The 13,307-nt window shown below is 40.2% G+C and overlaps 1 protein-coding gene across 1 annotated transcript in view; it reads left to right on the top strand.

Moving 5' to 3' along the window:
• The window catches only part of trpc5a (transient receptor potential cation channel, subfamily C, member 5a), a 99,919-nt gene that overhangs the window by 51,752 nt on the left and 34,860 nt on the right, over positions 1-13,307 (top strand). Inside the window, exons 8-10 of the mRNA XM_041779046.1 lie at positions 1,792-1,929; positions 2,380-2,578; positions 8,850-8,989. Of these exons, the coding sequence (XP_041634980.1) occupies positions 1,792-1,929; positions 2,380-2,578; positions 8,850-8,989 (477 nt within the window). The remainder of the gene's footprint in view (positions 1-1,791; positions 1,930-2,379; positions 2,579-8,849; positions 8,990-13,307) is intronic.

Here is a 13,307-nt window from a genome sequence, read left to right as displayed (position 1 = left end):
ATGGTAGGTTATGCTAGGTTATGGTACAGTAGGGTATGGTACGGTAGGGTATGGTATGGTAGGTTATGCTAGGTTATGGTACAGTAGGGTATGGTACAGTAGGGTATGGTACGGTAGGGTATGGTACAGTAGGGTATGGTACAGTAGGGTATGGTACAGTAGGGTATTTTACGGTAGGTTATGGTACAGTAGGGTATGGTACAGTAGGGTATGGTACAGTAGGGTATTTTACGGTAGGTTATGGTACAGTAGGGTATGGTACAGTAGGGTATTTTACGGTAGGTTATGGTACAGTAGGGTATGGTACGGTAGGGTATGGTACAGTAGGGTATGGTACAGTAGGGTATTTTACGGTAGGGTATGGTACAGTAGGGTATGGTACAGTAGGGTATAGTACGGTAGGGTATGGTACGGTAGGGTATGGGACGGTAGGGTATGGTACGGTAGGGTATAGTACGGTACGGTATGGTACGGTAGGGTATGGTACGGTAGGGTATGGTACAGTAGGGTATGGTACGGTAGGGTATGGTACAGTAGGGTATGGTACAGTAGGGTATTTTACGGTAGGTTATGGTACGGTAGGGTATAGTACGGTAGGGTATGGTACGGTAGGGTATGGGACGGTAGGGTATGGTACGGTAGGGTATGGGACGGTAGGGTATAGTACGGTAGGGTATGGTACGGTAGGGTATAGTACGGTAGGGTACGGTACAGTAGGGTATGGTACGGTAGGGTATGGTACAGTAGGTTATGGTATGGTAGGGTATAGTACGGTAGGGTATGGTACAGTAGGGTATGGGACGGTAGGGTATGGTACGGTAGGGTATGGTACGGTAGGGTATAGTACGGTAGGGTATGGTACGGTAGGGTATGGTACGGTAGGGTATAGTACGGTAGGGTACGGTACAGTAGGGTATGGTACGGTAGGGTATGGTACCAAACTGTACAATATGATAATGAAACAACATTATCTGCCATGATAATATAGCATATGATACACTATGATTCAATATGATTCAAAACAATAAGATATAATAAGATAAGATATGAATGGTACAATACAACATTATATGCGATGATAGGATATAATATGATTTGAGTATGATTGGATGTGATATGATTTCGTACAATATGATATGATATACAACAAAATAAGGAACCTCAGGTAGATCAAAGATGATGATCTTAACCACAGAAGAAGAAACTTGTTCTGGACTGTTGAGGAAATAAGGAACAGTAAAAAGGAAAATGTTTGATATGACTAGGTGAAGATGTCTGCTGACTTCTGTTAGGTTTTAAAAGTGAAACTTTACATTAAGGAGCAGTGGTGGACTTATTTTACATCCGTGGCTCCATGGAGGAGCTGCTGAGGGTTCACCAGTGTTGAAAGTCTTCTAGTTATGTGCATTCAAATTTATTTTCTAAAATACTGATAGAAAATCTTTGATGCACAGCTGGAGGAGAGCTTAAAAAACTCAAACAGAAAAAAATGTCCATGAAAGTTCGTTTTACTCTGAAGGCCAGAGCGTTCCATACAGTCAGCTCCATGAAATAAAACAACACTTTTTAGTGTTTTGAAGGTTACCCGGTTGGTTATCAGCAGCTTTTTTACCCCCAAAAGTCTGTGAATGATACATGAGCCAGTTTTAAAGCTGCTATCATCAGAGGAGAAGATAAATGTTTGGCTTTCAGGCTTTTTTTACTTCTTCGATAACAACAGAAGGCCCATTTATTTCCAGAAAAGGACAATTAAACTCCTAACACTTTCTCTCTCTCTGTCTCTTTCTTTAGTTTGTGGCTCAGCCCAACTGTCAGCAGCTCTTGGCCACGCTTTGGTACGACGGCTTCCCGGGCTGGAGGAGACGACACTGGGCGGTCAAACTGGTCACCTGCTTCATCATCGGACTTCTGTTTCCTGTTTTCTCTCTGGTATGAAGGGGAGAGGGCTGGTTAAATAGAGGTTAAAGAGTCACTCATCTTTGCCTCAGAAATTTATTCAGTTTGAGCAGAAGCAGGAACAGGATGTATTCCCATCAGAAATGAAAGTTAATCATCAGAGAGGTGGAAATCAAAAACAGAGGGTTGTTGTGTTGAAAAGATAAAACATTCAGGAGTCGTTTGAGCCAAAGATCGCCTTTTAAAATGTCTGCCTTTGTCTCTTCCCGTGCTTTTAACTCTTAGTGTTAAACAGCTGTTGCATAAAGTCACTAATTTAAGAGACGGCAGAGCCACAGTTCCTCTTTGTTTGCCTTCGATGATTCAAAGCTGCCTTCATCTTCACCTATCATTTCTTCTTCTGTTGTCTGTCTTCTGTTTGCACCTTAAAAATGATGCCATATCAAAGAGTTTTCACTACAAACCTGCTTCTCTCCTCCTCAGATCTACCTGTTGGCTCCTAAGAGCGCGCTGGGTCGCTTCATCAAGAAGCCCTTCATCAAGTTCATCTGTCACACGGCGTCCTACCTAACCTTCCTCTTCCTGCTGCTGCTCGCCTCGCAGCACATCGCCCGCACCAACCTGCACATGCAGGGACCCCCACCCACCATTGTAGAGTGGATGATCCTCCCATGGGTGCTGGGTATGTAGAGAAACTTTACCTGAACTTAATGCACCTGAACCATTTCACAGAGTCACAAATATGGGCAGACACTTCACCCAAACCTGCCCGACCCTATGTGAAAGAGCCGTCAGTGGACCCCCACCCACAAAAATTAAAATTGAAAAAAATAATAATAATAATAAAGTTTCAAACATTTATGTCTAATTTTTAAATATTGTTAACATTAATATATTTTGGATATTTTAGTTTGCAAATGTCCTAAACATCTGCCTTTCCCTCTTATTCAGTTATAATGCCATTAAAAAACCCTTATTCATATTTTTTTGGCCATTGTACAACTTCTTTTTCCACTTTTCCCCATTTTTTCCACTTTTATCCCATTTTTGCCCTTTTTCACCCCTTTTCCCATTTAAGCTACCTTTCACCATTAAATATCCCTTTTTTCACCAATTTTTTTGCCCATATTGCAATGTCTTTTTATCACTTTTTCCCTATTTTTGCCACTTTTATCCTACTTTTTTGCTCTTTTTTTTCCATTTTTCTGCTACTGTTTGTCCATTTAAGCTACGTTTTCCCATTGAATACCACTTGTTTCCTTTTTTCCCAATTTTTGCCTCTTCTTCTTGCCATTTTTTCCCATTTTGCCCTTTTTCACATTTTTTTGCCACTTTTTGCCCATTCAAACTACCTTTTGCCATTACATATCACTTGTTTCCTCTTTTTTTGCACATTTTTGCACATTTTTGTCACTTTGCACTCATTTTTTGTCACTTCTCACCAGTTTCTGCTTCTTTCTGACCATTTTTCCACTTTTTCTACCCATTTTTAACCCATTTCTTGCTGCTTTTTGACCATTTTGCCACCTTTAACCTATTTTTATTGCTACTTCAAGCTGTTTTTGCCACTTTTCACTTCTTAGATTGTGGCTTTTGCAAAGGTATTTTCAACAATTTTGCTCTTTGGTTGTGGTTTGAGAAACACTGCTCTATAGCAGACTCCCTATAGTAACTATAAGTCTATCCATTTTGCTCAGTGCACAGCAGAGGTTAGCAAAGCAAATCACCTTTTTTCAGGTTTATGGTTCCACGCCTCCCCTGAAGCTCTGTGGCGCCCCCCAGGGGAGGCCCACCTCACACTTTGAAAACCACTGGACTAGACCACTCCAACAACTTCATTTAGTTTTCTGAGCTGTTTAGAGTTGGACTTGTTGGTGTTTTTTGGACCAAGCGCTCTTGAGCTAATGGTTGCAAGATAATGGCCGCACATTCACCTTCAGGATTTTCTGGTAGAGAGCAGAATCCATGGTCTGTCCAGGTCCTGAAGCATCAAAGAAGTCCCAGACCACCACACTACCCCCACCATGTTTGACAGCTTGTATGATGATGTTTTGATGAAATGCAGTGTTAGTTTCAACTTTAACTTTTATCTGGTAAGTCTACAGCAAATTTTCCCAAAAGTTTCGGGGATCATCAGGATGTTTTTAGTCAAATGTTGCTGATTTGACTAAAAGCTCATATTTTTAGTCTTCAGGATCTGTGGGTAGCAGAGATGACGAGCCATCAAAAGCATCCTGGAAGCTGCTGAAAAGCCTCTTTAGATGTTCTGAGTTCTTTTCTGACCCCTTGGATGAGTCGTTGATGCTCTCTTGGAGTCATTTTGGTAGACCGGCCAATCCTGGGAAGGTTCAGCACTGTTCGCAGTTTTCTTCATCTGTGGGTAATGGCTCTCACTGTGGTTTGCTGGAGTTCTGAAGCCTCAGAAATGGCTTTGTAACCCTGTCCAGAATGCTGAAAGCTGGCATGAGTGATTTTAAGTGAATCAATGTTGAGCACATGCCGATGACTCCAGGATGTGATTCAATTCAATTCAATTCAATTTTATGTATATAGCACATTTCATACAAACGTAAACCCAATGTGCTTTACAGAGGATAAAAACAGACGTAAAACAAGCAAACAGCAGCAAAGATACACCACTGAGTCAAGAAAAACAGTAATTTCAGGCGAAATAATTAATGATCTTGGACACACCTTGCACCAATCTGTACAACATTTTACAAATACTAATGTTGTGGTCTCCTAAAAGGAGAATATTCAAATCCATGAACAAGTCCGAACATAAAGATAACCTAAAATCCAAAGGCTTGAGAGAAAAGCAGCATTTTAAGGCCACTTTTGAAGGAACTGTTTCCGCAGATCTCAGGTCAGCAGGCAGTTTGTTCCAGAGGACAGCACCATAGTGACTGAATGCACCTTTGCCAGATTTAGTTTTAATTTTAGGTACATTGAGGAGACACATGCCTGATGATCTGAGAGGTCTGATGGGATGGTAGTCAGTGAGAAGGTCAGAAAGACTTTGGGGTGCCATAGCATTCAGAGATGTATAGGAGAGGGAATATTTTGAAATCAACTCTGTATTGAAGAGGAAGCTAGTGAAGATGTTTTAGTACAGCTGTAATGTGTTCTGTTTTCCTTGTAAGCATTCTGGCAGCAGCATTTTGGATGAGCTGGAGCCTTCCAACTGACTTTTTAGGAAGTCCAGCAGTAATTTAACCTGCTGGATATAAATGGCTGAACCAGCTTTTTGGTTTTCAATAAACTAAGGCCGGTCACACACTACAGGATTTTAAGCCTGATTTGAGGCAAGATTTGCCTCCCCTGACGATCGTGGGGGCGTATCCCCAGAGGAGCCTCGTTGCAAACGACTGTTTGTCTGAGTAGTCTGCATGTGTGTGGCGTCAACACGATTGTTTTACTGCTCTAATTTGCGTCGTAGCCTCCAAAATCCCAAATTGTAAATGTCAAACACATTTGATATTTACGATTCTAGGTCGTAGTGCCGCTGACGGAGTACCCACTACAACCAATGAGAGCGAGCACACCGGGTAGCGTCAGAGCTGGATCATACGTACTTTCACCGCTCACAACCATAAACACAACTTTAACTTAATTCCAGCCAGGATTTCATCCTGAGTCTTTCCCTTGTTTTATGATTTTTGCTTCACCTGTAACACACGCCAGGACAGCCTGTTGTGGAGAGACAGCAAGATTGTATCGACAGACATCCATGTTTTTTTTTTTTTTGTTTTGTTTTTTTTTGCTGAAGTCACGTGATCACGCAAGGATCTTAGGCAGGTCGGCAGGTGTGTGGTCTCCAGTGATCTGACAGTCTGGCTGTGTCATCTAGTGTGTGCGTTCAGAGGATTAAAGATGAAAAATCTTTGGAAATTGTCCTGAAGTCTGCGGTCTCCCACGGTTTAAAAATCGTTTCAAATTAAAAAATCGTTTGGTGTGTGGCCGGCCTAAGTCTGTAAATGGAAAACAATACCACATTCATTCAGGAGTTTGGAAACTTGGACATATGATGACACTGATTTTGGATGCTGTACCAGAAGACAACTGGTGCTTCATCTTTTCAGCTGATCAACTGACTCCGGGTACCAATGCCCATTCTGTTGAACCTTTCTGGTATTTTGAGGGCTGAATGCAGGCTCTGTGCTTTTTGTGGAGTGTTAAATTACAGAGCCAAAGCAGTCAACCCATTCAACCAGTTCTTGTGTAACTTGAGCTTGTTTGTAAGTCAACGGTTCTTTGGATGGTGTTCTGGGTTCTTTTGGGACCTCCTGGATTTGTCGTCGATGTCCTCTTGGAGGACTCCTGGGAAGATTCACCACTGGTCACACTTTTCTCCATTTGTGGATCATGACTCTCACCGTGGTTGGCTGGAGTACCAAAGCCTTAGCGATGTCTTTGTTAGCCTTTCCAGACTGATAGATGTCAATGACTTGATTTCTCAGCTTTTCTTGAGTTTCTTTAGATGGCGCCATAATGTGCCGCCTGATTGCTTAGTTATTTATTATCTCCGTTTGTGCTTTCTATTAATATCGAGCATGTTTGACATTTACAACTCAAGATCAGGGAGGTTCTGACGTACGTGGGAGCAGTAAAATTATTGTAATGGCACCACTTGCTTTAGGAATATGCAGCTATGATCTCAATGCTCTGTTATCGGCCGAATGACAAAGAAAATTTGTTAATTTTTCTACCAGAAAAGAGGCTGAGATCGGCACTGAGAGAAACCAGAAATGGCGATTCGAGCAGATACCATGACGTCTGTATGATGGTGGCTAATTTCTGTTGGAATTTCTAATTTCCAGCTCAAGTAGGGACAGACTGACACAGGATAAGATGACCTCTGCTATCATTACAATTTACTGGATGTATTATCGGCCTTCTCTGAGCAGCCCAGAGGGCTGTAATGTATCTGATATTCACCGTACATGCAGGATAAAAATGAAATGCGTCATAGTCCAGTGAGCAATCATACTCATGTTAAAAAAAACCTTCTTATCTGTTGTATTTTTTCCTTTTGATTGCTGCTCATCAAAAAGACTGTATCTTCGCCGGTGTGTAAAAGTGTGTTTGTGCCGTGGGTGTGTGTGTGTGGTCGGATGCTCGCGAGTGTGTGGAGGAGGCGGTTGTGGTTGTGTGAGTGTGGGAGTGAGATTGAGTGATTACATCTCCATATTCTCTCTCTGAGCTGACAGCAATCATTTCCAAATCCCGACCATCATCCGCCATGATCGCTGAGAAAAACACACAAAACCATCTGTTCTCTCTCCATCTACTCCTGATTCTGTCTTCATCGCTCTCAAGCACTCAGATACGAAACGCTCTGGATGAGAAGAAATAACACTTCACATCAGCTGTTTGTTCAGGATTACAACAAGAGTGTGTGCTGACTTTTATCTCTTAATGTAGTGGTTCATCGCAGAAGAAATTAAGCAGGTTTAAAGGCTCAAATGTGCAGCATTCACTGAAAATATGAGAGAAAGGTTTCGGTCTCCACTGTTTCTTTGGACAAATGAGTCTCCTGGTTTCAGCCCTGCCTCTACAATAGAAAACAGATCAGCATCAGCAAGTCCAGTAAACCAGTGGTTCTCAACCTTTTCAGCCCATGACCCCCAAAATAAAGGTGCCAGAGACTGGGGACCCCCCACTGGACCTGAAGGTGGTTGAACACAGCCATCAACATTAAAGAATAGTCATGTCCAGACAAGGCCACCCACAAGGGGGGCCAAAGGGGCGAGCTTTCTGGGGCCCAGCCAAAGTGGGGGCCAGCAAAATCATGGTCCATTGTTAAGTTAAGCTGTGGTATTTTATATTTAACCTGAATCATAACCACTCTCAACAAAGAAACAAATAGTTTAAAATAGCTAAAAGGGTTCATAATGGCAACAAATGTTGGGAAATGTGGTAAAATGAGATTTTAAAAGTAGCAGAAATGGGTTAGAAATGCTGTAATTTAGATAAATGTGGCAAAAAATAACTAAAAATGGCAAAAAAAAATGGGCATATTAAGTTTTCAAAGGGGATTTGAAAGTGGAAATTTGGTGAAATGGGATGAAAAATGATATAAACTGGCAAAAAAGGGTTCGCTGAGGCAGAAATAGTCAGAAACTGGCAAAAATGGGCATATCAAACTGTGAAATGTGGCTTTAAAAGGGGTAAAAAGGGGTTAATAGTGGCAATAATGTGAGAACAGAGCCAACAATTGGCAGAGAGTTGCAAGATTTCGTTTAGAAGTGGCAAAAGTGGGAAAAGTACAGCAACAATAGCCTGGCAAAGTGGTGAAAAGCTGTTAAAGAGATGCACACAGGGGCAATAATTTGCAGGAAAGTTGCATAAAGGGGTTGAAGAGTGGCAAAATTGGTTTTATAGTAGCAAAAATGATCAAAAATTGGTTAAGAGGGTCATAAATGTTGCAGAAGCGGCCGAATGTAGCAGTGAAAATGGGTTAAAAAGTGTTAAAAATGAGTTAATATTGGTGCTAAAAAGCAAGTTTATGCCAAAATGAGGGAGAAAAGCTGTTAAAGAGGTCCTGCTTGCCTCTTCACTCTTCTCCTGTGGCTGTACATGTAGCAGGAGGTCTGCTGGACCGAGTCATATTATCGATCACCTTCATGCCAGACAAAGCGACCTTTTGGAAAACATCTTTAAGGGGCTTGAGTTTTCAATGTCTTTTAACAAAGGTGACGATTTCTCCTAAACCAGCAGAAGATAGATGAATTATTTAATGTGAATTTGTCCAAAATCAGTGAGTCAAACAAACAAGTTGGCCCTATGCTCCCTGCCAGAGGCTTCCAAAACAAAATATTCAACAAACTCTTCTTCAGAGAGAAACAATGCAACCACAAAGCACTGATGGATGACACTAAAATGCCCACACACGTGTAATAGAGTATGTGTGTGCTTGTTAATCACTGAAAATGTTTGTGTTTGTTTTTTAGGCTTCATCTGGGCAGAGATTAAGGAGATGTGGGACGGGGGGTTCACAGAGTACATCCACGACTGGTGGAACCTGATGGACTTCGCCATGAACTCGCTCTACCTGGCCACCATCTCTCTGAAGATAGTGGCGTACGTAAAGGTAAAGGTTTGACTTCTGGTGGAGTGAATGATTTATCAGATTGATTAATGGGAACTTCATGCAACAGGCTGCCTTTTTAGTGAAATTTCTTTTCCCTTTTTGCAGATGATAACACCATTATATTTCCCACTTGAAAGACACTGCCCACAGTCTCTATAACACCTGCACATGACCTCTTCACTGGTTCCCTGCTGGTTTTAGAATCCATTTTAGTTTTTAAATCCCTCCATGGCTTAGCCTCCAGTTTCTGGATTTTTAATCCCCTATACCCCAGCACGGTCTCTCTGGTCTTTGCGTATTCCCCAGTGGATGTTCCCTCAGGTCCAGCAGAAACTCACAGGTTTTTCTTTTTCAGAATCAGCCCCCTGTCTTTGGAACCACCTACCAGCCCCATATTAGAAAGACAGAGCATTATCTCTAGCTTTTTTTAAACTACAACCAAATTTCCAAAAAAGTTGGGGCACTGTGTAAAATGTAAACAAAGACAGAATGCAAGAGTTGTCAAACCTCACAAACCCATATTCTATTCCAGGGGTCATCAGCTATATTTGTACAAGGGCCAGCTTTATCCTTAGTAGACTCCAGTATTTGTTTCTCTGGAAGTCCGGGGGCTGGATATATCAGGGAATTTGCTTGGAAATTTTCAAGTATTCTCAAGGAAATTCAGTGTAAATGTTTTAACATTTTATAGCGATGGATTGGAACATTTTGGGTAAATTTGCAATGAATTTTTATTTTGGCATGTTCATGGGAATATGGGAAAATTGTGGGGATGTTTGGGAAAATTTGTTTGGAAATTTCCAAACAAATGGAATGGTCAGCTTACACATCTGGAAAGGAACTATCAATGCTGAGAAGTAGAGAGAGGTTTTAGAGAAACATATGGTCCCATCCAGACGACGTCTCTCTCAGGGAAGGCCTTGATAGAAAAAATTTTAGAAAACATCATGAAACGAGGAAGACCCAGGATTATTACGCATCTAAAATCCTACATCAGACAAGAATGGGACAACACTGTGCTCCCAAATCTCAATCTACTAGTCTCCACACTTCCCAGATGTTTACAGACTGTCATTATAAGACGAGGTGATGCTACACAAGGGTAAACATGGCCCTGTCCCTATTTTTTTGAGACGCGTTGCTGCCATCAAGTTCGAAATGAGCTGATATTTTTCATGAAGTGGTAAAAAGTCTCAGTTCCAACGTCTGATATGTTGTTTTTGTTCTATTGGAATAAGATATGAGGTTTAACAACCATTCCATTGTTTTCATTTACATTTTACACAGCGTGCCAACTTTTTTGGGATTGGGGTTATACTTAAATTTATGCACAAGGTCTTGTTCCCTCTTTTTTTGTGTGTTCTTTACAATGTTATGATGCCTGCCAGTGATCTTTGGTGTTTAAATACGATGTCTTTATCTTATTTTAATGCCCAAAAAGGTCGTCGTAGCGAAAATAAAACGTCGAGTACAGACCATTTTAGACGTCGCTCCATCATGCTGTAAAAATAACTGGCATATAAAGTTTAATCCTGAATAAATAAGTGAATATTTGGATGTTTTCTTTTCATTTTTGACCTATATTTGAGCCAAAAATACAAATGTATTTATTTTATCACCATCGTATTAATTTTAAAATCATGCTAAGAGCCTGATTTAGAGAGTTTGCCACTGCCATGCAAAAAAGCAGCAATAGGAGATTTAAAAAAAAAACAACAATTTTCTGGTTTTCCTGCTGTGAACATCAGCTGTAACCTTTAAGAGTTTGAAGGGTCATAATTCTCGGCGTACATCTTCATTTAGATCAGGGGTGCCAAACTCAATCACAGCAGGGGCTGGATTCTGAACTTGGATCTAACCAGCCTTCCAGGGTCAATATTTAACCATAAAATGTCGACCTTATTTTCACTAGAAATGAATTATGGAGGTTAAAAAAAAACTTGGCAATGATAATGAATAATTTTGTGATTAAAAGGTGAACATGATAAGTTAAAAACTCAAAATCTGAGATAAAAAGTCGATCTTACACATTTAAAAGGTAAAAATATGACTTTAAAGGTCAAAAAAATGTTTTATAAGGCAAAATATGAGATAGAACAATGAAACCATGAATTTTAAAAGTAAATAACTAAGATAAAACTCCAAATCATGATTTTTAACAGTCAAAATACGAGGTAAACATCGAAATCATGAGTTTCAAATGTCAAAATATGAAATAGAATTAATAATCGTGAATTTTTAAGGTTAAAAAAATGACATAAAAGTGAAAGTCAGGAGTTGAAAAAGGTCAAAACATTAAATAAAAGTCAAAATTTTAAATTTTAAAAAGTCAAAATATGAGGTAAGCATTGAAATCATGAGTTTCAAATGTCAAAATATGAAATAAAATTAATAATCATGAATTTTTAAGGTAAAAAAGTGACATAAAAGTGAATGTTGGGAGTTGAAAAAGGTCAAAAGGTGAGATAAAAGTCAAAATCATGATTTTAAAAGGTCAAGATAGGATTTAAAATTTACAGTTATTAATCTCGAAGGTAAAAATATGAGATAAAATGTTAAAGTTCCATCAGGGTTAAGTTCAAATTTTTATACTGTAGAAAATCTGCAGACCTCATACTGGTGGGCCAGTTAGAACAGAAATATGAGATCATCTTGCAGGCTGGATTTGACACCCCTGATTTAGATGTTTTAATGCACTAATTCCCTCCTTTAAAAGCACAGCTTTCAGCCTAACTCATACGTCCCTAGCTTTACTGCATACATACAGATATATTTATTTATTTATTTATTAAGAGCGAGGGGTAAACACAGATGAACACACACCAGACGGCCGGGCCATCTGCAGCAGCTGTGAGTCACTGATGGTGGCGGGCGGCCCTCCTACACGGGGCCCCGCATACGCACCGTTTTATATCGCACACATGTAGATACAGACACACAACTGCACACACACTAACACAAGTCGACAGGAAGTTACACAAATCTACGCTCAGGAGCAGCTGTCAGAGCTGCATACTTTTTTTTTGTCTTTTTCCTTGAAATATTTAAAGATTTTTAAATTTCTCCAGAGAGCTGGCAGCTTAAATTTGCTCCGTCATTGTGTCTCTGTGTTAGAGAGAGAGAGAGAGAGAGAGAGAGAGGATGCAGGAGAGTCTATAAATTAATGAGTGTGCATCTGTGTGCATGCTCCTGTTTCCCCCTGTGTGTGAGTTTATGTGTGCGCCCATGCTAATGGAGGCAGAGTTAACAAGACAGACGTCCTGTGGAAGTCTAATGGCTGAATTCTGAATGAGGAGGAAGCCAAGCGAGAGACAAGCCGGAGAGAAAGACAGCGAGGAGGGAGACACATGACGCGGATAAAGGGGGGGAAATACTGCAGGAACAAGGCATGCTGGGAGAAAAGCTCGATACAGAGGGAAAGTGATAGTAAGGGAAACGCTAAATAAGAGAAGAGGAAGAGGAGGATGTTGAAGGTCAGGAGAAGAAAAGGAGGAAAAGTCAAGCGTGAAGTGAAACATGAGCGCAGAGCTTCAGGGGGATTCAGAGGCTGTCACAAAATCATGAGTTTTATCTTTGAGGAAGACTCCGGGGAAATAGTTTTAGAGAGAGACAGACGTCGGCTATTGTTAGACTCAGCCACGTTATTGCTGAAAATGAGACACGTCAAATCAACATCCAACAGCTTTCAGGGAGACGAGTCAGCAGTTTAAGTCACCTGGGCTTAGGTGTTCAACTAGAAGATTCTGCAGAAAATAAAGACAACATTCATGCAGTCCATGCTCCACATATATATGAGGAAATAATGCTTCATTTTTGTTTTTACAACAGTTATGGTATAAAGACACTTTTTAAGTACTCTTTTGACAGAACTCTGCTTAAAACTGGGTCTTCTTCCTCAAGTATTCCTCAAAGTTTCATCTGAAATTCCAGCTGAATATTCCCAAAAGTTTAGGTGAAAAAAATTGCTACTGAGAATACCCAAAAAGTTCTAAAATTCACCAGAAATTCCCTGAAAACTGGCAAAAGTTTCAAATTACATTTCCTATTTCCCCCCTTATTTCTGGCTGAAAATTCAAGAAATTTCTTTAAATTTAAAAATATATAATAAACAAAATATACCCACTGAAAAATCTTGGTCATTTCCCAAAAATTTTCACTGAATTTTTACAAAAAAGTCCAAAAGATTTTCATGTAATTCCAGCTACATATCCCAGAAAGTTTCAAGAAACTTTCACAATCCATATGCCAAAGGAGTACTCCAGCCAAGAAATCCTTCAAAACTTCCTGAAATTTCCACCGGAAATTCCCAAAGTTAAAC

Source organism: Cheilinus undulatus, linkage group 22 (genome assembly GCF_018320785.1).
Source record: "Cheilinus undulatus linkage group 22, ASM1832078v1, whole genome shotgun sequence".
NCBI lineage: Eukaryota > Metazoa > Chordata > Actinopteri > Labriformes > Labridae > Cheilinus > Cheilinus undulatus.
Note: the sequence above shows the minus strand (reverse complement) of the source record. Positions and strands in the feature narration are given on the sequence as shown.